The sequence below is a fragment of the Vitis vinifera genome, chromosome 10 (assembly GCF_030704535.1).
Source record: "Vitis vinifera cultivar Pinot Noir 40024 chromosome 10, ASM3070453v1".
Lineage (NCBI taxonomy): Eukaryota > Viridiplantae > Streptophyta > Magnoliopsida > Vitales > Vitaceae > Vitis > Vitis vinifera.
In genome coordinates, this window is record NC_081814.1 from 1,106,081 (window position 1) to 1,131,848 (window position 25,768).

The 25,768-nt window shown below is 37.4% G+C and overlaps 2 protein-coding genes across 3 annotated transcripts; both read right to left on the reverse strand.

Annotated features, from left to right (window-relative positions):
- Nucleotides 1–10,402: 10,402 nt before the first annotated feature.
- LOC100264091 (ATP synthase gamma chain, chloroplastic) lies at nucleotides 10,403–11,976 on the reverse strand. The gene has a single exon (XM_002274979.5). The coding sequence runs from the start codon at nucleotides 11,780–11,782 to the stop codon at nucleotides 10,664–10,666; it is 1,119 nt and encodes a 372-aa protein (XP_002275015.1). The 5' UTR covers nucleotides 11,783–11,976; the 3' UTR covers nucleotides 10,403–10,663.
- Nucleotides 11,977–13,713: 1,737 nt separating this feature from the next.
- On the reverse strand, nucleotides 13,714–23,404 carry LOC100247051 (uncharacterized). Of its 2 annotated transcripts, XM_010657092.3 has the most exons (10): nucleotides 23,280–23,404; nucleotides 20,860–22,591; nucleotides 20,385–20,748; nucleotides 19,961–20,045; nucleotides 18,322–18,378; nucleotides 17,676–17,735; nucleotides 17,367–17,588; nucleotides 16,710–16,818; nucleotides 15,199–16,628; nucleotides 13,714–14,400 (listed from the first exon to the last, which is right to left on the reverse strand). In XM_010657092.3, exons 2-10 carry the CDS (start codon nucleotides 22,478–22,480, stop codon nucleotides 13,885–13,887), a joined length of 4,464 nt encoding a protein of 1,487 aa, XP_010655394.1. In that variant the 5' UTR covers nucleotides 22,481–22,591; nucleotides 23,280–23,404; the 3' UTR covers nucleotides 13,714–13,884. The 2 variants fall into 2 exon arrangements, with proteins under 2 accessions (XP_010655394.1, XP_010655393.1); XM_010657091.3 differs by having other exon boundaries at nucleotides 15,199–16,818.
- Between the last annotated feature and the right edge of the window lie 2,364 nt (nucleotides 23,405–25,768).

Sequence of the window (25,768 nt, forward strand, 5' to 3'; positions counted from 1 at the left end):
TTTTGAGGGTAGATGGGCCCCCAAATTAACAAAAGGTTCATGTAACTCTTCAAATTGAGCCCAAGACCCAATGAAAGTATGGAAATTGAGTTGAAGGATATTATCCTTCAGTATTTCCAAAAATGCCCTTTGTTGATTTTGAGAAAAAAAAAATATTTTTGAAAAATACTTTTATTTAATTTAATATTTTTGATTTAATTTAATATTTTTTTAAATATTTTTATGTAATTTAATATTTTTTAAAATACTTTTATTTAAATTTAATATTTTTTAAAAATAAAATTATTTAATTTAATATTTAAAAAAAATTATTTAATTTAATATTTTTTTAAATACTTTAATTTAATTTTATATTTTTGAAAAAAAAATATAATTTAATATTTTTGAAAAAAAATTATTTAATTTAATATGTTTGAAAACTACTTTTATTTAATTTTGTATTTTTGAAAAAAAAAATATTTAACTTAATTTTATAAAATATTTTATATGTGTTTTTGAAGGGTATATTTGTTCATTACTATTTCATATCCTTCAACTCAATTTGAAGAGTTATATAGACCTTTTGTTAATTTAGGGCTCATTTATCCTCAAAACATAATTCTCCGAAAAAAAGAATGGGAGGTGGGTAGACGTGTTTCCATAAGAGGAGAATAATGGTTAAAAGATGATTCTAGCAGTTTCTTTTCCAATTTTGTAATCAAAAGATGGAAGAATTTAGCAGCCATTGTCTGAAGTTTGTACAGCTTTCTTCTGCTCTCTTTGTTTTTTTTGTTTTTTGTTTTTTAGCCAAATATGGCAGCTGACAGGGGTTGTGTGATGTGGTGGGGTGCTGAGCATTGGGACCCCAAGAGGCTAAGGACCATTGACTTGTCATGGATTGGTTGGTCAACCAAAAAGCTTTAACTTTGAGGCAAAATCAAAATATTACTATGGACTTAAAACTACGTTGATTTGAGTCGTTAGAAAACCCAAAAATTCTACAAATTACTTGTCCCATTTGTCACTCATTGTGAAACCTCCCATTGAACAAAACTCTCCCATTGTTGCACACTCCATACGTGCCATATCGATACCCAAGTTTATTTGTCTATGATAAGAGTGGTGATTAGCTTTTATTGATATATTATCTAGAAGTTTAAGCTTAATTTAAATTTTTAGGTTGAATTAGTAGTGTTGTCATTGACCCAAGATTAGTGATGACAATTTCACAAGTTATTCAGGTTGTCCACTCTACCACCATCTCTATTATGACAAGTGTATGTGATAATCGAGAATGGGACAAGTTTGGGAAAATTTTTAAAATCCAAATCCAATTTAGGACAAGTATGAATTTTGTTTGTCTTACCTTGAATATATTAGAAAATCCCCAAAAACTCTCTCATCTTCAAACATTTGTCGTAACCTTTGTTAACAGTAGCTCCTATACTCTATGTACATAAGTCTTCTCTCCTTGTATGGTATTGGAGAAAGTAAAAATGGGAAATTTCATAGTGCCAAAGACTTCAATAGTGTTGGAGATGACGATAATGAAATGACTTTGAAGGCTTTAGAAGTTATTTAAGTGAATGCCCAAGTGCATAAGATATCTTAAGTGGCATCATCGATACTAGAGCTTTAGTTGTAGAATGTAACAAATTCGAAAATAAGGTTAGTGTGTTCAACTGAGCAAGAGACAACAACTTTGGAGGGCAACACTAGTGCAAGCGATGTTGGAGAGAGGGATGGTGGTAGTGGCGAGTTCAACGACAAGGCTAGTATAGGGGCTTTAGAAATTGATGCTAGAGAAGTAACATGACCAATAGTAGTTTGAGGTACATCAAAGGTATAGTTGAAGGGAATGGGATGGGAACAAGATTATTATGCTTTTTGTAAACAAGAATAAGAATTCTTCTACTCTCATTGTTCTAGGTTTGAGACGAAGATGGAAAAATAATTATATAATTAGAACGAGAATGGGATACAGGTGTTGCTTCCCAAACTCACCTCATTGCAATCCCTGCTCAAGGTGTTTCTAATAAACCATACGAGTCCATAATCTTGAATTTGTCAAGTCATTCTTCCTTACATGACATTAAAACGAGATATAAGCAAAGAAGGCAACATTTAGAGAGTATAAAAGAATGAAAGCTTGTATTATAATGCTAGATTTAGTGTTTTAGTCAAACGAGGTCACCACCTATTTATAAGTAATTATGGAATTCTTTGGGAATTTAATGGTTTCTTACAATTTGAAAATTCTTTAAAGAATGCCTCCATATAAATTATATGCAAGAATTCTCTAAAATCCTTTCCCTTACTCCATGGATTTCCACCTAACTTTTGCTCCCTGGAATTGAGGAAGGTAAGTAGCATGCCAACAACAAGTCTCTGTATCTAAAGGCTTCTTGTCTATATAAGCTCAAGTGAAGAGGCACTTGGGCAGATGTGCCAATAGCTCAAGTAATGGAACTTCTTAAGGAAGGTCATGAAAAATTGTACTTTTTTAGTATCAAGTTGAAGAAGATTAATTTTTAAGATGAATGTTAGACTATTTAGAAGAGATTATATAACAACTTGCTCTCTCCCATATAAATATTGTCCACTCTAAACTCAATAGGTCCTCATGATTTTAAAAGTGATCTATGGTTAAAAAAAGCTCATACAGATATGGTATTAGGAACTTTTTCCCCTATTCAAGGTGAGATATCACAATCACCCCATACAAGAACAACATTTTGATTATATTTCATGGGATTACAGGACCAGATATATATAAACACCTCTTATAGGATCTAACAAGCAGAGTCCCATATCGAGATTGAAGATTAATTGTGATACCATTTGTAATGGTTTATTCTATTCCATGTATACATTGTTCGTTATGGACCTAATGAGATCTCATGACTTTAAAAAGTATCTACTTAATTAAGAGAAATTTAAGTATATATAGTGTCAGGAACCTCCCCTATCTGACGTGTGATATCACAAGTTGTCTTTATGTCATTCCACTGCATGTTATTCCAAGATGTTGTAGCACCAATAGAAAGACTGCTTGCACACCAAAGCTATCCTTATTGAACAATCCTGAAAGTGCTATCAAAATTGGACAATAAAGAATATCTTGATACCTTCTCATACTTTAGTCCTTGATTCGATTGTCTAAGTAGCTTAGATGCTAAAGAGCCACCAAAAGCAAAGACATGTATTACATTCTCTTTGAAAAATCATCAACCCTCATTTCAATTCTCCTTCCTTTACTGACTTAAACTCCACAAGCATGGTCATTTTGCAACCACAAATCAGTATTTCTGCTTCCTATAAATAAAAGAAAGGCATTAATGTTTATATTCAAGTTTTTAGAGAATGAGTGAAGATTTAAGGAATGGAAAGAGTTGGTTTGCGTGGAGTCCAAGTTTTTTGAGCTACAAGTTGAGGTGGTAGGTGAAAAGTTGAAGGAGTGTATATGGGAGAAATACAGAGGAACCACTTCTTGGATTAGGTTTGGGAAAGTTAGTTTAAGTCATTTGTTAGATGGTGTTGAAGTTTGTTGTAGAGATAATGGAAATAGAAGGTGAGTTCTTGATTGAAAATAGGGGAGAGGAAATATAGGTTGGAACGTCATTCGAACGAGGCAGGAAGGTTTCTTCTCTGTTCAGTTTGTGATTTTGAGTCCAAAATGTACTATGTGATCTTCCGAGAAAGAAGGGGTTTGTTGGGAGGTCGGAACACTCTAACGGAGAAGCTGCGTGATCTTGGAGTTGTTTCTCTGGTTAGGTTTCTAAACTCAAGAGGTTCAGTGACTCCTCTTAGGGAGAAAGGTTTGTTGTCAAAGACATATGCGAAAATGGCAAAATTGAGGCTAGATAGGAAAGATGATTCACTGTGGTTAGAGTTGGGAGAAAGAAAGTTGCTAGAAATGAAGGATCAGTTGGACCGGTGTTTAGTGGGCTAATGGGAAGCGGATTTTGTCTATGTCCCTTATTTAGATTTAGTGAGGAGTTGGGCAAGCCACTTTTGATTGTTAAAAGGGATATTGAGAGTGGCTTATTTGGGTAGAGGGTTTTTGTTGTTTGAGTTTGAGTCTTTGAGTGAAGCTGAAAGGGAGAGGGAAAAGAATACTTAAGGAGAATGTTTTGCATCTTACAAAATGGAATCCGGAGGTGGGGTGTTTTCAACAAAGCGTTGCCTTTAAGGAGGCTTGGTAAGGGTGGTGGGTCTTCCTCTTCACATGTGGAGTATAAAAGTGTTCAAAAAGATTGGTGATGGTTGTAGAGGTTTTATAGTAGTGGATGAGAATACAGTTTTCTTCATGGAGTTACAATGGACGAGGATTTTAGTGAAGTTGGAAAGTAAGGAGTTTCCCAGTTCGTTGGAGATAGTAGTAGGATTACATTGTTTTTCAGTTCAATTATGGTGGGAAACCCATCCCTATTTTGTCTAGGTGGTACCAACGAGTAAGATATGTTTGGTTGGAAGTTCTAGAAAAGCAGGTGAGGTGAGGTCACGCGCTGACTTATTATTTTTTTTTTATCAATAAGCAAAAGAATTGTATTACAAAGAGGTGCTAAAATAGCAACCCACAGAAATACAGTATAGAGACATTCACCCCCTTACAACTGGACCCAAAACAACAAGATAAAAAAAAAAAAAAACATTTTCCCTCATCACGAACCAACCCAATCTATAAAATCTATTAAGGTCAAAGGACCACCTTTTATCCACAATTTGGTTTCTAACCAAAGTAAATACACAAAAGAAGCTTTCGGCCTTTGGATGGACAACACACTATCTTCAAAAGCAATTTTATCCACATAGGTCACGCGCTGACTTATGCGGTGTTGTTAGAGAAATGGTGGTTTTAGGTTGAGGTTCAGAGAGGAGTACAAAACGCGTCGTTGCAGGAGGGAAGACAAGAAAGAGTTGGCGTTGATACTACTATTGTTGTTGCTTCCTTTGCTTTGGGGTCTATGGATAGGATTGAAAAGTGGGGGTTTCTTATGTGAAACTTGAGTGTAGAAGTGGAAGTGTAGAGAATGACGACATTTTTTTGAAGCCGTTGGGTGGGTACAATGGTGGGTTGGATAGAGGAAGAGAAGTTAAAGCGAGATTGGGCTCAGTGAAAACCCAATCTATTTTTGGGTCTGAGCCTTGGCAGGAGAATGGTGAAAAAACGGTGGGTTAAAAGCTCTTTTCCTTAAAAAGCTCTCTAGTGGGCCATGGAGAGGACTAAGTGATGATGACTAGGCCCAATAAAGGTGGATTGGGGTTCGAGGGACTTGTTAAAGCCTCAGTCCTTCCGTGGCTAACTTCAAAGCTAAGGCTCGGGAAAAGACCCTCATAGAAGCCGATAATAGTAGAGGTCAATCTTCGGCATCTTTGAGAAGGACCCAATAATCGTGGTGGCTTATTTGTTTTCCTAGATAGAGTCGTCTTCTTCGGAAGTGGCTAGGACAAAGTTTATAAACGAGGTGTTGATGGAAGAGGCCTCCAAGTACAACACTCTTTCTCGCGATAGCGCGAAGACCCCTTTTCTCTCTTCTACTCCTTTTGTTTTTGGTCGAGCCTTGGTGGTAAGGGGGTCCTTTGTCCAGGATGGGCTGGTGGTAGTAGAAAATGAGAGCTTCGTGGACCCTTTGTCCATAGTCCTAGCAGACGAAAGGGAGTGGGAGAAGGCAAAGGAAAAGGAAAAGGTTTTAAACGAAGGAAGAGGAAGAGAAGATATAGTTCTAACGGTGAATATAAGACTAACTCAAGAAGCAAGAGAATTTGAAGATCAATGGAATAAGAGCAGTTTGGTGAAGTTTAGCAATTTTTTGGGCTTCTCCCTATGAGGATTTGAAGGAGAATTTTTAAGTTTGCTTCAGAGAATAAAAATTTAAAAAAAAATGAACAGACTAAGAAGAAGGGTGTCGGTTCGACCTCTAAGTTTGACCAAGAACTGAAGAAGCTAGAATGATTGATCAATCATAAAGGATGGGACATAGAGAGCAGAGAAGTCAAAGGAAGAGGAGATAAAGAGTTGGGTTGTAAATGAAGCTAAAGTTGTTGTCCTAGAATGTTAGAGAGACGAATGACAACAATAAGAGAAAGGTTACTAAAGCTTTAATAAGGACTTAGAAGGTAGACTTGGTTTGTCTTCAGGAAACTAAGATTCAAGAGATGTCCTTTGGAGTGGTGCGTAGTCTTGGAGTGGGGAGGTTTTTAGAGTAGGGTGCAGTTAATGCAAGGAGAACAACCAGATGGGTGGTGGTTTTTTGGGATAATAGAGTGTTAGAGTTGACTGGCATGAAGGTAGGACAGTTTTCGATCTCTTGTCGTTTTAGAAATTATAAGGATGGTTTTGTGTGGGTTTTTATGGGAGTCTATGGTTCCATTTTTAAGAAATGTAAAGAATCCTTTTAGAAGGAGTTGGGGGCTATTCGTGGACTGTGGGATGATTCCTGGTGCATTGGAGGGGATTTTAATGTGTCAAGGTTCCCTAGCGAGCGCAACAAAGGAGGAAGGTTAGCAGTTGCAATGAAAGGATTTTCTAAGATGATTGATGATTTGATTCTAAGGGACTTTCCTTTGCAATGGGGGTCCATTTACTTGGAATGACGGTCTTAATGGGAAAACTATGTCAAGATTGAATCGTTTCTTGGTGTCTGAGGACTGGAAAAGTTGGTTCAATAGGGTGGAGCAAAGTACTCTCTCTAGACCAGTGTCTGATCATTATCATATTCTGTTAGACATGGGAGAAGTGAGGAATGGCCATTTGCCTTTTCACTTTGAGAATATGTGGTTGAAGGAGGAGGGGTTTAAGGACCTTTTAAAAGACTGGTAGCAATGGCTCAATTTCAGGGGTTCTAGCAATTTCTTTTTGGTAGCAAAGTTAAAGGCTCTTAAGGGTATTTTGAAAACTTGGAACAATGAGGTTTTTGGGAAGGTGGAGGTGAATAAGAGATTGGCTTTACAACAAGTCAATTCATGGGATACTCAAGAGAGGTCTAAAGTCTTATCGGTGGAAGAGGAAGAAGCAAGAAAGGAAGTCAAAGAGGAATTTAAGAAATGGGTTCTTATGGAAGAAATCTCCTAGAGGCAAAAATCTAAAGAAGTGTAATTAAATGAAGGTGATAGGAATACAGGTTTTTTCCATAAGATGGCGAATAGTCATAGAAGAATGAGTAATCTGAGCAAGATAAAAATTAATGGTTTTTGGATTTTTTTGATGAGAGGTAGATCTAAGGGATTGTGGTTAGTGATTTTTAGCACCTGTTGTCGAACCCTAGTGACTGGAGTCCAAGTTTGGATAGGCTAGTCTTTGATAGATTAGAAGGGAAAGAGACAGCTAGGCTGGAGGAGCCTTTCTCTATTAAAAATGTTGTATCGACTATTTTCGACTTAAGTAAGGACAAAGCTACGGGGCCAAATGGTTACTCCTTAGTTTTTTGGTAGTCCGATTGGGATTTGGTAAAGGAGGAAGTGATAGGTTTTTTTGTGATTTTCACGAGCATGGGAGGTTTTTAAAAAACCTGAACTCTACTTTCTTGGTGTTGGTCCCAAAAAAGAAAGATGTTGAGGACCTAAGAGATTACAGACCTATCAATTTGGTGAGAGGGTTGTACAAACTGTTAGAAAAAGTGTTAACTAATAGGTTGAAGCAAGTGGTGGGCAAGGTGTATCCTCATATCAAAATACTTTTGTTGAGGGGAGGCAGATTCTGGATGCAATGCTAATAGCTAATGAGATCGTAGATTCTCTATTGAAAAGTAATGAATGTGGGGTGATGTGTAAACTTGATATAGAGAAGGCTTACGACCATTTAATATGGGATTTTTTGCTCCAGGTGTTAAAGAAAATGGGATTTGGAGAAAAATGGGTAAGGTGGGTTTAGTGGTGTATCTCTACAGTTTCTTTTTCGATGTTGGTGAATGGCACACTGGTAGGCTTCTTTAACAACTCCAAGGGGTTGAGACAAGGGAATCCCCTTTTTCCTTATCTTTTTATATTAGGTATGGAGGCTTTGAGTTGTTTGATCAAGAAAGCAGTTAGTGGGGGCTTTTTGACAGATTATAGGGTTAAAGGAAGGGGTGGTGAGGGAGTTCAACTTACGCATTTGTTGTACACTGATGACACATTGATTTTTTGTGATGCTTCTGAGGACCAATTGGCTCACCTAAGTTGGGTGTTGATGTGGTTTGAAGTCATTTCTGGTTTAAAGATTAATTTGGATAAAAGTGAGATCATTCCAATGAAGAGGGTGGAGGATCAGGAGGTGCTAGCACTTGAGCTTGGGTGTAAGGTAGGGAAGCTTCTGTCTGTATATTTAGGGCTGCCTCTGGGTGCACCTCATGAATTAGTAGCGGTGTGGGATGGAGTGAAGGAGAAGTTTGGGAGAAGATTAACACTTTGGAAAAGGCAATATATTTCTAAATGATGGAGACTCACTCTCATTCAAAGCACTTTGTCTAACATGCCTATTTACTATATATCAGTTTTGCGTATGCCTAGATCAGTTAGATTGAGACTTGAGCAAATCTAAAGGAATTTCCTTTGAGGTAGGGGAGCTTTGGAAAAAAAAATTCATCTTGTTAAATGGCTAGTTGTTTGTTCGGATAAAAGTAAAGGGGGTTTGGGGGTAAAATGCCTTTTTACTCTTAATAGAGCTCTTTTGGGTAAATGAAGTTTGCGTTTTATGGTTGAAAATGAGGCTCTTTAGTATCAAGTTATTAGTAGGAAGTATAGAATGGAAGAAGGGAGGTGGTATACCGGAGAAGGTAAAGAAGGTTTTGATGTGGGATTGTGGAAGGAGATTAGAAAGAAAGATTTTCGGTTGAGCAACTACATTGGGTTTTCCGTGGGTAATGGACGTAGAATTAGATTTTGGTTAGACCCTTGGTGTGCTGGTGGGCTTTGTGCAACTTTTTCCCCTCTTTGTTTGCTTTGGCAATTTCTAAAGAGAAGTGGGTGGCGGAGGTGTGGGACTCTTCGGTTGAGGAGGGAGTTAGAGTCCTCGTTTTTTTAGGGCTTTCAATGATTGGGAGGTAGTCTTGGTGGAGCGGTTGCTCTTGACAATATAAGGAATTAGAGTTAGTGCAGATTTGGAGGATAAGATGATTTGGAAAAAGACAAAAATTGAGTTTTTTTACGGTTAAGTCTCTTTATACTGCTGAGAAATAGGGAAGTACAGTCCGGCTTCCAAGAAAATTAATTTGGAGCCCTTTTGTTCCTCCAAGAGTGGGTTTTTTTTGCTTGGAAAGCCTATTGGGAGGAAGTTTTAACTTTGGATCAACTCAAAAGGAGGGGTTGGTCCCTTGCCAATAGATGTTTCTTTTGTCTAGCCGAAGAGGAGTCTACTAATCACATCTTAATTCATTGCACGAAGACTAGAGTTTTGTGAGAGTTATTATTCGCTCTCTTTGGGGTGACTTGGGCTCTCTATTGTTCGGTAAAAGAGACTCTCCTTGGTTGGTTTGGGTCCTTTGTGGTCAAGAAGCACAAAAAAGCTTGGAAGCTGACTCTTTTATGTCTTTTTTGGGCGACGTGGAAAGAAAGAAATAGGATAGCGTTTGATAATGAAGAGTTTCCAGTTTATAGATTGAAGTATTCTTTTGTATGTAGTTTATGGTCTTGGACAAAGTTGTATATAAAGGATTGTCTTTTATCTTTAATCGACTTTTTTGATTGATTGGGCTCTAAGTGAGGGCAAGTGAGGTTTTTGTTTTTCCTCCTGTTATGCTATTTTTTGCCTTTTGGCGCCTATTGTATACTTCCTATATGTCTTGAATTGCTTTCTGGGCTTCCTTTTCTAATTAATATACTCTCTCTTGTGTTTATCCATCAAAAAAAAAAAATGTTTATATCCATTCTGCAGTTAAACTGCATTATTCATTGATCTTAGATGTTAATGTGTCTTAAAGAAGAGTTTCGGATATTCCCCGATGGAATGCAACCAGGCAAATTACACCTGCTTACATCACAAAACAGAGGACAAGGTTTCAGTTTTTCAGGCCAATTTTAAGAGGATTCCTTATGAGTTTCCTCTTCACTGCCAAAACTCAAGGCCCACAAGATTTTGAAGACTGCAGAAGGAACTGGGTTAGTAGAAGGACTCTTAAATCTTGAATCAAATCTGTCCAATGCTAGCAAAACAATAGCTATAAGAACGAACAATTAATCCATTTTAGTATAGGATTTTCCAATTGTAGAAACCGGGTTCCTACTGAACTCTAAGAAATTCATGCAGTCTTTCAGAAGACTTCTGATTAGGAACATCAATCAGTGGAAATGCATATGTAGTCTGCAGCATACAACTCCATCATGTGGCCAAGCATCACAGCAGTAGATTTGGTTATTGGTGAGAATTATATCGAATTGTCATGGGAATGAATCAAAAAAACTATAAACTGTTCAACATAGAACAACCAGAGGAGAGCCATGGAGGTGGAAGCTCCAAATAGTACAAGTATTATGAATATATGGGCGGCAAGAACAAATAAAGATGTGGGGTTTGAATCCGAAATACATTGTGATTCTCATTGTGCATGAAGTTTGTATGCAGTTGAGAATGATAGTATTAAAAAAAGTGTCTAATCTGCATAGCTGATCTTAAACGTTCATATTTGAATAAATAATGAAACACCAAAAGAACATCTACAGAGAAGCACAAGTGTGATGAGGATGAGAATTGAACCATGTTTTCACACTAGACTAAGGCGTCGGCTCCAGCAACAATCTCCAAAATCTCCCCTGTGATTTTGGCTTGGCGCTGCCTATTGTAGACCATGGAGAGGTTCTTCTTAAGTTCGACCGCGTTGTCGGTAGCATTACTCATGGCACTCATCCTGGCTGCAAGCTCACTCGCCAGTGATTCTTGCAGGGCCCTCAAAATCTGGCTGTTGAGGTAGAGGGGGAGCAAGGCATCAAGAATCTGAACTGGGTCCTGTTCGAATTGCAAGATGGGGGAGAATTCAACTGTTTGAGTCCTTATAACATCTCTCTCCACAGTCAGTTTCCCCTCCCTGGTTGTCAACCTGAAGAACTCATCCTCTGCAGCATCCACACATTTACCATTCACATCACAGATCTCTCCCTTGGGGGAGAGAGGAAGCAAGGTGTGAATCACTGGATCAGCCTTGACCAAGGACACGAATTTGGTGTACAGAAGCTCCACCTTATCAACCTCTTCACTCACAAATAGCGAGAAAACATCGTCTGCAATTGTCTGAGCTTCTTTAGCAGTGGGGAGTGAGCCACCTTCAAGAAACTTATCAACTGGGATGTAAGGCCTACGGAGGAAATATGAATTACCCTTCTTCCCCACACTGATAACAGTATAATCAAGACCAAGATCCTTCAGTTCCGCAATCCTAGACTCGGCCTTCTTGATAATCGCATTGTTGAAACCCCCACAAAGACCCCGGTCGCCGGTGACAACCACCAAGGCAACCTTCTTGACAGGCCTGACTTTGGTCAGAGGGACATCGATATCGTCAGTCTGGAGCTGCTCATTGATGTTGTAAAGCACTTCAACGAGAGTCTCAGAGAAGGGTCTGCCATTAACCACGGCCTCCTGAGCTCTCCTCACTTTAGCTGCAGCAACAAGCTTCATAGCTTCAGTAATCTTCTGGGTGTTCTTCACAGAATCGATACGCTCCCTGAGCTCCCGGAGCCCACACTGAATCACAGACTTGGAGGGGCTGGCAGTGGGGGAATTATGGGAAGGAAGCTGAAAAGGGTTGAGAGAAGAGCGAAAAGAGAGCAAAGAACTGTCAGAAAGAGAAGGTTTTGAGGACACCCACATTGTTAGATTGGAGCAAGACATGATGATATGATTTAATGATGAAGATGAAGATTCTCTCAACTGCAGATAAGAGGAGAGAAAGAGAGGGGGGGAAGAATGAGGTTTGTGGGTTTGGTTTTTTTGAAGAGTGAAGGATTAGTCTGTGTTGTGAATTCTAATGGTGGAGGGGAGAGTAGGGGAATGAGAGGTGGAGGGAGGGGGAGGGAGTGGATGAGGTTTGGATGGCGATAAGGATTTTTGACCGTTGGAGATTGATTTTATGTGATTTTCTTTTCATTTTTCTGGTGGGTCCTGGCTGATGTGGCATGATCTCAGTGGAAGGGCCCCCATTTTGAAGGTATATGCGGCAATCCGTGTGGACGATACTTTGTTCTCTTTGTGTCAGATTTTCTGAGGTCGAAGGAAAATTTTTTACTACACCTCTGTACAGAAAGCATATTAGGAGTGTTTTGAAAAGGTTTCAAAAATAATTCTGTTTAATAACTTAAATATAAAAAACAGTTTTTTCAAATTACTCTATTCAATATATATAACGTAAAAATTCTCAAAATATTTTAACAATTTTCCAAAAAAAAGAACTTTTTTTTATTAAAAATTTATCAAATATATATTTTTTGAGTTGAAAAACTATTTTCTATTCAGAAATATATATATATATGAAATTAAAAAGAAAAATGTAAAAAAAAAAAAAAAAAGTGCTTTTTAGGCTAGAAAATACCAAAAAAAACCCTATTTTCAAAAGTATTCCAAAAGCCATTTTTCATGCCAAAATTGAAATGAGCCTTGAAAACAATCTAAAATGGTTTAACCCCTTATTCCTTATAATGTCCAAAGCTAACAATGACAACTTAATAGGTCAAAACTCAAACTTAGAGTCTGTTTGGCCATGTTTGTAGCTTAAAATGTGTTTTTTTTTTAAAAATAATAATAAATAAATAAAATCTAATGTTTGATAAAATTGGAAAAACAGTTTGTTTAACATTTTGAAAATTTTTCAATGGTACTTTTTAGATAAATACTTGATAAATAATTATCTTAAATACACTTTTACAAACAACATTTTAACTAAAAATATTTTAAATAAAAATACTATTAAACGCATTTTTAAAGTTCATTTAATAATAATTTTAGAAAATATTTTTAATCTAAAAAGTATTTTGTTTAAAAAAAAATTAAAACACTTTTAAAAATCTAAAAAATTACTTATAATATTAAAAAAATTTAAAGTGCATTTAATAGTGATTATAAGAAGTGTTTTTATCTTTTTCATAATTGAAATTTTTTATCTTTTAAGCACTAGAAAGATTTTTTAGACTATTTATGAAACCTGCTCTTAGAACCCATTTGGTAATGATTTTATAAATCGTTTATAACATTAAAAATATTTTATCAATCAAGTATTAAAAATGCTAAAAATATTTCCTAAAATTACTTTCAAATACACTCTTAATTTTTTTTAAACTTTAAATTTTTTACCTTTCAAGTATTATAAAAACTAAAAAAAAACACTTTATAAAATCACTATCAAATACATTCTTAATGTTTACTAAAAAAACACTTGATAAATAATTATCCTAAAAATACTTTAAAAAAACAAATAAAATTCCATTAAAAATATTTTGTGTGTTTTTTTAATACGCCCCAACCCACTTAACTCTTTTTATGTGATTGTTTGAAAAGTGTGTTAAAGAATCAAATAGTGTAAAAATAAGAAAAAGGGTAGAATCATAATATGATACCAAAGAAATGAATCAAAAACACCAGAGGAGAATGAATTTTGATTTTTATAAGAATTTTTTATTTTTTATTTTATACGTAATCCAAATAGAAAAAAATAGAATGGCTTTCTCATTCCCATTTCCTATTCCAACATTAAAAAGACTGTCCACAAGGCGTTCAACTAACCCAATGAACTGGGATTTGTTTCCAAAGAGTTCTCAGCAATGCTAACATTTCAACCCAGAAAGTTAGGATGGTATAATATAAATCACCTATACAAGCAACATGTCTGTACATGGCTCGAAAAAAACACGGGTAAATCAACCATCGTTAATCTACCCCTGTCTTTTCTCAAAATTCATATTCACAAAGAAAAAGGAAAAAGGAAACAAACCCAGCATGTACTAACGGAGCTGGTCTGAACCCAGCTCATTGTTACATGCTTGGTCAGAGCTTTCCACAGTCATTCCCAGATTTGAAATTGGATGAGTTCTGCCTGACCGCTTTCTGGGTTTCCTCACTGGGATAACAGCAAGAGAATCTTGGCCAAGCTGTGGTGGCATGTTCATAGGTTGCTTCTGTGCTGCAACGTACTTTGGGATTGGTGTTGTCTTCCTGCTAGATCTATTGGGCCGGGGTGGTTCCTGATTTTTCATATCAGGGCCCTCCTCATTGCTGCTCTGTATGCAATGGGCCTTCGCCTGGGGAGGACAACCTGGAGGACACGAATTTAGGCTTAGCCATGAAGAACTGCACCTGGTATCCCTTTCTTGACCCGTGGAACCCAACCTAACAGGAGAAGTGCTGTCCTTTGTGATACAATCATTGCTTTGAGGATTATCAATGCGCCTTGGTTCACATTGTTCATTGTCAAAATCCACATCTGGAACAAGCTTCTCCATCTCAACAATAGGGACAACCTGAGAATGATTACATTTCAAGTAGCAAATCAGATACAAACACATATTACTGAAAAATCACTAGGCCACTATAGCAAAGAGTGGTGGTGCTCAGTATCCACCACAACCAGAATTATAAAATCCAAGAAAGAAACCAAACCAAAACAACATGACCTAAACATTCACCCATACAAGAAAAAGAACATAGACAAGCGAGCTGATCAAGCCATAGGTTGTTACATCAGCGTGCTAGACCATGCCATGGAATAGCAAATTGAGGGACAATGGCCAACAGCATAATCTATTCTACCTCAAGGGCAGATGGATTTTCCACCATAGAGGTTATTATCCAAAGTCAAAACAAGAGGCAAATTCACACCATCCAGGGAGTAAATAACAATGCAATCCAGCTCCCAACCAAAGGAAGAAAAGGAAATGAAATATTATGCGATGTAGTGAAGAATTAGTTAGAATTCAGAGCACTAGAGGTTTTGTTCACAAGTGATTACAAGGGGCTACATGTAAGGCATGGAAAATAGCACAAATTGATTATGGTCGTACTTCAACAAAACAAAAGAGAAAAAGGTGTTGCTGCAGACCATCTTGAGAACAATTCTGATAGACTGAAGCCAGTGGCATTTCAAGCAACAGAAAGCAAAAGTTATTATCTAAAATGACACTATGAGTTGCACTAATCAAGATGGAGCAAATAAAATTAGTGATACTCATGTATTAGCTTTTGGAAGGAATAACATTGCATATACCTCTCACCAATTCAAAAGCATCTGGAATACTAGGACAAAGAAACAGAAGCTGTACCTTATCTTGTAAGTCAACAATCTGTTCAGAGTCTGATGATTCCTCACCTTCAGAGTCTGCCATCTCCTCACACTCGAACTCTACATGTTCTCCAATTTCTTCATCAGAGTCACTTAACTCTTCCTGTTCCATCACAATTTCTGGAAGGGACTGGTCACCTATATTATCAAGAATGTCATTGCTCGGAAGAACCAATGCACAAGCACCAGAAATAAGCTTGCCTCTAACTTCGAGGGGACTAGAAACTGATGGGCGATGGTCACTTTGCTGATGATACTGACTACTAGAGTTTTGAGCTTCTACTGCAGTTCCAGAATTCAAAGTACTTGCAGACTTCCTTTGGTTATTTTCAGTAACATTTGTGCTCCCCACAACTTTCTCCGTTTTGGATGTAGAACTTAAATGAATCTCCAAATCTAATTCATTTTCTATTCCATCTAGGCAGGAGGGTTTTGTGCCAGACCTTGGAGGTGCACTATTGACACGTGGTTCGGTCAGAACAGCATCGAAAGAATTCTGAAGTTGAGCACGTTTGCCTCGAAATGATTCCAAATCAAAAGACAGCTGACCAGTTGGGCGTGAAGTTACCAGGTCATTATCTATATCATCCGATCTTTGAAGAAGTGGATGGAAGTCAATACCACAAGATGGTGTGGATTCTTTTGACTTTAAAGATTTATAGAAGGAATTGACTTTGGGATTTGCTTGGTGGGGATTATGAAAGAGACTGAGATTTACTTGAGACTGATTTCCTGAAAAGAAACTGAAAGAGTTTGAAGGACCATGACTGCAGTTGAAGGGATAATATGGCAAACGTCCATCTTCGGAGGCCTGGAACAGCAAAGGATGCATATGAAGATCTGATTCAATGCCTCTTTCTTCCATAGCAAATTTATCTTTGAGGGCTCTGGATCTCTGTGCATGCGGATCTGTAATATTATGTTTCAAAGGGCTACTTGTATTCTGTCTAGCCTTTGCTGAATGGGAGGTTCCTGACTTTGCAATGTTAGAAAGTCTCGGAACCATATTTTCAGTTCCAGTGCCACCAATACCACCAGTAGCAGAAATCTTACTAGAAACCCCACTTTGATAACTTTTGAGAGCTGACTGAGATATTATACGAACAGATGGTGGAAGATTTACTGGAGGCAAGTCTGGTGCTAATTTCACTTGGTGTGCACTGCTATTTCTACGAACTCGATATGGCCGTAAACAGAATTGAGATTTAGAGGATTTTAAAGTCAAATCAGAAACTGGCTGACTCGGCTCCATAGTAGAAGATGTTGAATTTCTAACATGAGGAAAATGAGAAAACATATGTGGATTCTGGAAGTAATTTGAAGCAGCTGGAAACTCGAGCGCATGTACATTTTGAGGTCGAAATTCTCCAGACCCATGAATACTTGTCCATTCCCTGACATGAGTACCCTCTTGTGAGGGTGAATCACTATGTAGGTATTTTTCTGTAACATTCGAGAAAGGGAGTTCAGAAGAAATGAGACTGGTATTACCTGGCCTCCAATCTGCCAAAAATGCCTCATGAACATAAGCTTCATCATCATTATCCATGTCATCATCTCCACTTTTACCCTCTTCAACTGCATTTTCAGTCTGATATTCCTGCAGCAAACACAAAATAATTCTGAGATTCAATTATCATTCTGAAGGAACCCTCACCAACCATCAACAAGACCAAACTGCACTTGCTTGAAAGGCTCATGAGCCAGGCTCAAGCTTCAAGCTTAACTCTTTTACCATAACGAGTTTGCACTTCAATGTCATATCATAATCTAATTTAAGCACAAGTTTATATTTGGTAACTTGAGCTTCTATTTTGGGCTTTGGAACCTCCATTCTAAGGAGCTTCAAGCTTCATTCTATCCACCAGCTAAACAAAGTTGAGCTCTAGTCTACCTAGACTATGCCAAGCTAGGCAAACCTCAGCCCTCATTCACAACACCAGCCACAGATTACTAATATCTAATCAGGTTTGTAAGCATGTGAACATCACTGATTGGACAAGTCAAACAATGCATCTAGATATTTAGAATACAATGCAATATATTAAATCCTATCAGAGTACTGTATAGGATTGATGCGGTATCATGAGAAGATGTGGATGATCCGGATGCAACCTAGATTTTTTTTTATTCCAAAGATAGATATACCTCTTTTTCAGATACCGTTTCCCAAATTGGCCCAGCTGCAGCTTTGGATTTTCTTCTATTTAATTCATATAACCGCCGCTTCTCCTTTTTAGCTGTATCCTTCTTATATGACTTCTGAATTCCATGAGCAATCCGCCACTGCCTGGGTAGTAAGGATGGATCTCTATGCGGGACGATGAATTTCCATATGGACATCCAATCAAGTTTAAAAACCCTTAGTCCCTGGAGCAATTTGCATCATGCTAGAATGAGACATCTATGCATCACATGATGGATTAGAAATTCTGAAAAAACACCCATATAAGTTACCTCCTGAATACGTTCTTTCTCTTCAGCAGTCAAGGGAGAGGTTTTCATCCTCCGAACTGCCTGCATGAAATAGAAACACCATCATTAAATTTATACTAGCCAAGAGAAACAGGATCATAATCCAAGTGCTCATATGATACATAAGCCCAACATCAAACATCAGCCAAAGCACATGTACCTATTTTCCAATCAGAACAATTTAAAAAATGGGCCACCTCTCACAATGGATTTGAAACAAACATCATATCAGTTGATATCTTAAAACATTCCCAATTTTTTTTCAGACTTAGCTGCTCAAAGATGGCATTTCATTGTCAGGCAAATCAAATCAGATGAAACCCCAGTGGTCAACACCAAGTACAACCGCATTTTAGCACAGGCAATCAAGTCCGAGTAATGAAGTCCAAGAGATGACAATCAAGTACTATAACATTTTAGCAACAAGATATTGGCTTACAAATTTTTAAATGAGTGTGTGTGTGTTTGCACACATGTTTGTGTTTGTGTGTGAGAGAGAGAGACAGGGATAGAGAACCATAACAGCATAACTATATTGACAACAGGAATGCATTTCCAATAAACACCAACTACAAAGGATGCAGTTAAAATTCAGATAATCAAGATATGCAAGAATTTGTTTGCATACCTTTATTGGATTATCAGGTGCTTTAGAGGAGCAACGATTTTTCTGCCGAACAAATATCTGCAAGACAAGTAGCACATGTCAAATAAATACGCTAGTATTACTTACTCACCAAGCTACTACTGGAGAACTACCCCATATTCCTCTCTCTGTGAGTTCTACTTCAGAAAACAAACTAAAAACTACAAAATGGAACAGTGATAAACTTCACAATTGGTGTGCAGGATTTGGGCATGACAGGCTTTATAGCTGAAGCAGTAGCTGTCAACTATATGGGCAGTTGGAAAATGCAGAAATAACTCTCTATCAGTCCAGTTCAAACATATGGAAACTCATCCAGGCAAAACAAATTAATTGCTTTCGGTGAAACTTGAAATGCAGACACACAAGATAAGAAAATTCTGGTAATATATAAGCTATTACTAACAAAACTAGCTCCTTGTGATATCGTAGAATATGCAATACTCAATTTTTCCAATGTGAAAATTTGATTATTTCAAATCACTTCAGCTTTATAAAAGATCAAGTAGAAGAGAAAATACCAACATGTAAGTATATCAAGACTCAAATGATAACTGAACATGAGTAGCCTTGACAGATATAGCCCAAGAGACGTCAAAAGACAACAAAACTAGCTTCTTGTTCCCAGCCTAAATATTGCAAGCTATATGTTCTTTGCAGTTATCTTCAATTGTTGCCCCTGACTCTCTCCCCTCTAGGCAATCGGCTATAGCTGCTCAACACCTATGCATCTCTGCCTCATGCCCATTCATCTCCTCACTCAAGCTTCAATATACCTTGCATTATAGTATCTCTTTTCCTATCAGATACAGTCTGGGCCTTCCAAAATAAAACTCTAATAGATTTGTGCACTAGTCAAAGGATTTCAGCAACAAATATCTTAGTTGTCTTTGTAATAAACAAGAATTCATGGTAAATTTAGCATATTTTAAGCATTAATTTTTTAAAAGAATATTTAGTACTTAAAATATAAACCACAGAAAGACAAATACAGGGAGAAGAATAATGGGCTTTGCTAATAAATTTTAGTCTATCCTATGGTCGTTCCATCATTTCACACGATTTTTTTTCTTCAACAAGAAACAAACATTGTATTAAACCATAAAAAGAAATAAGGAGTACACAAAGGATGTGATATCCTTCAAGTCAAAACAAATAAAGGACCTACGAGCTAAGGTTCCAATTATCCCGCTGCTTGGATTATCTGCTAAAGAAAACTCTGCAAGGTATCGTAGCATCCCCCTATAAAGTTGGTGAACCAATTCAAGAGAAGAAATTAGGCGAGCAATCTTCATTTTCATAAGATGATAAGCAGGGGAAGATTTTAATCTGATCTATGGCATATTTCATTTGAGGCAAAAAGAAGTGAAAGCTTGGACTTCCATTCTTTGTCAAAACATTTGGATCCTTTATTCATTTATCAGAAGGTGAATAGTAATAGAAGCACAAATTGAAGAGCTAAGCTAACAGCATAGTGAAAAGAAAGGAAAAGTAATATGTTATCACAAACAACTGACAGTAAAGGAAAAGGAGGAAAACCCATGTTTAATATTTCAACTGGTCAAACAACAAAAACCAGGCAACATTTTATTTGCAACACCAATGCTTTAATAGAAATTACCTGATGCTTAGTTTTGCAAGGAAGAAAACGTTGCTGAATTGCCTTCCAGTCTGAATTATATTCCATCAACCCCATTGCTAGTAATCTACAATACAACCCAAAATGAAACAAGTAAACCATCACAAATATACCTTATAAAGTTATAAATTGATGTTAACATTAACCATCACTCTCAGAAGCAATTAAGAGAAGCATGCATACAACAAAAAAGGCTAACATCTAACACCATCATCAACTACATAATAAAAAGAAAACAAATGCAATGTGCTCTTTGCTTAAACCTAATTAGATGTTTTTGAGGAAATTAGAAGCATAACATCAATCTCAAGGTTAATAGATGACGTTTCAATAGGAAAACCCAGCAAAGCAGCCATTAGGTAAAAATATCGAAATGATCAGCAAGTGAAGAAAGAATGCAACTCACTCGTCCTCTGAATCGGTGAAAAGCACTCGATTTGCAACAGGTGTGGGAGGTGGCTTATGTGGAAACAGTGCTGAATTGAACAATGGAAAAAATTTCTGGGCTAACTTGACAATTTCCTTATGGACCAGAGCAACTGACTGCTTCTTGGTACTCTCCACAAGTGCAGCAGCCAATGTCTTTTTAGGTGGTTGGTGACTAGATGAAGAAACTAGCTCCATGTTGGTAGCAGGAGGCATGGTTCCTCTCGAAACTTCGCCACTAGCTTCAGCAAGTGACTGGAAACTAGGAAAGGGGAACAAAGGTTCCCTATCAAATCGGGAATCACAAGTACCTTGCACATGTTGGCGCTGATACTCTCGCACAGCTGTCAAAATAATTTCAAATCAGTAGTAAAGCATACAGAGGTCAAACCTCTGAGCAAGCATATGATTGCAGAATCATTGATGAACAAATGAACTACTACTATGTGACATACCTGTAGAAATATCATCCATGTATCCTCTAACTAAACTAAGTGGAGCAACATCCAAAATGGATAGAACTGGATCACATACATACGGCACCCAGAAAGAGGCTTTAATTTGAAAGGAATTGACATGCCCATTAGAAGCAAGTTCATTTCTTCCTCTGGAAGGGGACATGTTATCAGAAGGTGGCAAATCATTACTTGCAGAAGAACAGTCTTTCTGCAGATCAGGTTGAGATGATTCAAAGGTACATTGTGCTGGGCAATTTTTGGGAATTTCATCTAGTATTGATGGATGAATGTATGGAGGCCGAAAGCAAAAGGTGGGATATGGCACATGTCTCCATGATAATATTTGATCCCGTTTATGGAGCATCTCTGAAAGCAATCCCTGGACTTGGGATGCAATGTGCTGACGAGAAGGTTCAAGCGCACACAGAGAAAATACTTGAATAAGAAGTTGCACATGTTCGTGAATCAGACAATGCAATTGGCCTATCTGATGTGGAGTAAATCCATTTACCAGACCATCATGTGCTGAGGAAGACAGATGGTGTGGAGCTGTCTCAGCCATTAAATTTTTCCCATCAAAAGAAGGGAAAGGGGCAATTGTCACATTTGGAAAGATAGGTAATAGGGGGCGCAATGGCCTCTTGGCCTGTCCCAAGAGCATTTTTCTATCATGGGCATTTGCTTTCTGGCGTTTATTTTGCCTAGTCTCAGGTCGTCGAACAGTTGCCTTATGCTCCTCTTTTTGGCTCCCACCCCTTGTATTTTCATCAAGGTCACTTTCAAGTGCTTCTTCAATTTCTATTTCAAAGTCTGCATCATTGTCTTCATCTTCATCTTCATCTTCATCTTCAGCATTTTCATTTCCTAGTATTTTCTGATTGTCACCATCTCCACCCAATAAAACAGCCGCAAGAAATTTCTTGTATTCTTCTTCATCATCGACATTTTGAAGATCATCATCATCATCTGTTTCTTGAAGAAAAGTCTCAAGTTCATCGAGAGTAAAACTGGCAAGTGAATAGCGTGCCCTAGTGCGCGTGCAGATGGCATCCTCATCATCTAAATCCATAATGGGCTTCCTGGAATGGGTTGTATCACTCAACGCTCCTATGGCAGCATCATGAGCAACATCAGTTCCACTGCATGAACCATTTTCCTTTTCACAAATAGTTTCAGTTTCTGGTTGGGAGATCAAAACAGATTTTCTCTTCTTATGTCTACTTGAAACAATTTTGTCTGCTTTATTTTCAGAAATCCCTGCAGGATATACTACAGCTTGCATCACACTCTCCTCTTGATGCTCCGAATCTCCAATTGCACATTCTTGGACCTCCATGTTTAGGTTTGACAACAAATTAGGACCTACAGGTACAAAAGTGCTTCCACCACTGTCAGCAACATTGGTATCTGGACCTTCAATTTCAGAGCTCAAGCTCGAAGAAGCTTCCAGTGAAGGACTTTCTTTTAAATAGGGATTGAAATCCACATCCTCATCTTCATCCTCATCCTCCACCAATTCCAAAGGACTTTCATCACATTCAGACAATTTCGGAATAACAGGGACAGCATTGTGTTGACTGTGGCAACCAACTTCCTTTGACTGTGCACGTTCCAACATCTTGGCCAAAGAATATATAGTGATGAGCCAATACTTAATAACCTTATAGGAATCTAAAGGCCGGAATGAGACAAAGCATCCATGAGCATAATCACATTACCACTTCCTACCCTGAAGAGAAAACACAAATCAACCAAAACAGAAAATCCCCATCTCAACAAAACATAAGAGTAACAATCCACATATCCGAAATTGCATATAAGAGCATCAACACCACGCTCGTTTACATCATCAACAATATAGTAAACTCCCAAAACAAGTCTGTAATTTATCAAATTTCTTCATAGCATAAACCTGAACATGGTAATCAATGTGAGCCTTAGATTTTATATCTACAGCAACTTTACCTCCTCCTTTGACAACAATGCAAATAAAATAAACCAAAACAGCAAACCTCGAGCATTAGAAATCAAAATCAAAGCCCAACCCAATAAAAAAACACACTCAATCCAAAACCCATTTGCGCTCCCAACCCAACATTCGCAACATGGGGAAGCGGAAAACAAGCCAATTTCACCATCCACCTCGTCGCCATTCAAATTCAACGAAATTTAAAACAACGTGCAAACCCCATTTTTTCTTGATCAGTTTCCAACCTGCATCATCTCCTTCAACTTTTTGTATCATATTAATCACCCAACAATCTAAACAACCCTTCCATTTTGTTTCAGAAATTTGCCTTTTGGGATCACAAGCTACACATTGACTGATAACACAATCCCATCATTCTATGACAACGACAACAACAAGAAGAAAAATGAAGAATGGGGATTAGGGCTCAGGTTTGGGTTAGGGTTACCTGGCTGTGCATGACACGCGCGAGTTTCTTCTCTCTGTTCCTCCTTACGAGTGACGAGGCAAACGGCAAGAGAAATCTCTCCCACTTCCCCTTTTTCCCCTTTTTCTATTTTTCTTTTCTATTTTTTATTTTTGAAATTGCAAAATATAATTATTTAAATTATCAAAATATTAGATTAATATATGTTCATTTATTATTTTTTTTTAAATAAATTAAATATCTCTCAATTTTCCTCAAATCTCTATTCATCTCTTCGTAAGCTCATCTCAACGTCGTAATTGTTTTTCCTCATAACTTATAATATCAACTGAAATATTCATAATAAACTTATTTATTCTATAAAAAAACTAATATTCTAATAATATATCATTATAGTAAATATTTTATATAACATTCTTTATAAAAATAAATCATATTAATTAATAATTTGAAACACTTCCCTGCACTTTACCTTAAATGCACTTGCATCGAATGCTAACAAGTATACTCTTAATCGAAAGTTATTTAACCTAGTTACCATTACCCAGTCTCCTTTTTCCATCACTTTACATTAAGGGTTTGAAATGCTAAAATTGTGCAACTTGCACAATTAGCTTTTTTAGGCCTGTGCCCAAACTATCCCTATTTAGGAAATGATTTTGAAGCAAATCTAACCTTATCATGCTACAACACTTGGTTTTTATATTCCCAATCATGAATCAAGTGTCCATGGTTAAGGAATAAAATAAGTCTTTATGCATTATATGATAGAATAAAAGTGGACCGATAATATATTAAACATTGTCTAGGATTAAGCTATCTTTTCACATGTAATTTCTGATTTAATCTTGAGTATGGGTCACCTAATGTGTAGAGCCCAATGCCATCACGGGCTTTAGATGATGGGCCTAAGGCCCGTGAGGCCCAATAACCAATGGGTATGGTCCCTAAGGCAGGAAGGTATAAAAGGCTTAGGCTTGTGTCTTTTGGATCTATCACATCCTTTTGAAAGAACAGAACCGCTCTCTCTCCCGCTCCCATTGCCTGAGAGAATACAGAGAAAGAGGTGGTGCCCTCCGTTGCTCTTAGAAGATCCATACCGTCTTCATCAAACACACAAATGGAATCAGGTAGGTACCATTTGGCATAGAGATTTATGGTATAATATTCATGTGATTCAACATGCGATCCTGTATGATCATTGTTCAGAATATGGAATCTTACAAATTGGTATCAGAGCCCTAATGTTAAATCACTTAGAAATGGCATATTAGGGCAGTAACAATTGTACTGGTTTTGTTTTTCTTTTCAAATAGATTCAGACGCCATTTCAAGGTGCATTTGTAGGCGCCACTGGAGGCGCCACTCACACGCCTGTTTAGACACCGTTAGGGCGCCCTTCAGCCAGCGCCGTTGAGGCGCGGTTCAAGCGCCGTTGAGGGGCGGTTCAAGCGCAGTTCAGGCGCGGTTCAGGCGTCACTCCAGCGCCATTAAGGCGCCGTCTCTGGCACGGTTCAGGGCACTGCTCTAGGCGTCGTTTTTTACGCCGTTGAGGCACAGACGGTGGGCCACTGAAGGCGCTGCTAAGTGCGCTGCTGGTGCGCCGCGGGTGCGACGCGGGTGCGCAGCTGGTGCGCGTTGGTGCACCTTTTGGTGCGCCACTGGTGAGCCTTTGGTGAGTCGCTGCAGGGTTCCCTGCAAATATCACCATGGGTCTCAGATGCATCCCATTTTGTGGCACAGTTTATTAATAATAAAAGGATCCCATATGCATCCATTTTATGGAACGGTTTAATAATAATAAAAGGTCTTGGATGCATCCCATTTTGTGGCATAGTATAATGATATTATATATATATATATATATTCCCTTTTGTTTATTTACTTCAGCCCAAACAAAAAATAAATAATCATAGCAATTAAGGGCATTGATGGCCTTAGTAGCCAAAAAAAAAAAAAATTCTCAAACATCTAAGTCACATATTTATGACTACTTTATCTATTATTATATTAAAATAATATTCCTTTGGGCCGATTATTTTAAATAATAATAATATGTTTAGATATTGTAAAATAAATAATATTTATCTTGCATTCGATATGTTAGTCCAAAGACAGACATATTGTTTTTGATTTTGTTGTTAATATTTATGAATTAATTTTGTATAAGGATACCAATTACAAGTTAATATTTTTTGTCCAAAGACTGAATATTAATGTTTGTGCTAGGTATTTTGCATGATATTTATTTATTCATGTATGTATGATGCTTATGTGACTGATTATGAGCTTTATTATTATGAATTCAGCATCTTCTATATCTGCAAATGTTAATAACATTCTTGTGCTTAATGATGCAAATTTCAAGAAATGGAAAGAGCACATCATAATTGTGCTCGGGTGCATGGATTTAGACTTTGCATTAAGGGAGGATCGCCCTTCAGATCTTATTAGTGCCAGCACTGCCGAGCAAAGGTCTACTATGGAAAAATGGGAGCGATCCAATCGTA

Excerpts from the sequence above, each read along its gene's own strand:
- LOC100264091 (XM_002274979.5), bottom strand. The coding sequence starts at position 11,782 with ATGTCTTGCTCCAATCTAACAATGTGGGTGTCCTCAAAACCTTCTCTT.
- LOC100247051 (XM_010657091.3), bottom strand. The coding sequence starts at position 22,480 with ATGTTGGAACGTGCACAGTCAAAGGAAGTTGGTTGCCACAGTCAACAC. Across the intron at positions 17,736-18,321 it reads CACCTGATAATCCAATAAAG|GCAGTTCGGAGGATGAAAAC; the intron begins GTATGCAAACAA and ends TATTTCATGCAG. Across the intron at positions 16,819-17,366 it reads AAACGGTATCTGAAAAAGAG|GAATATCAGACTGAAAATGC; the intron begins GTATATCTATCT and ends TGTTTGCTGCAG.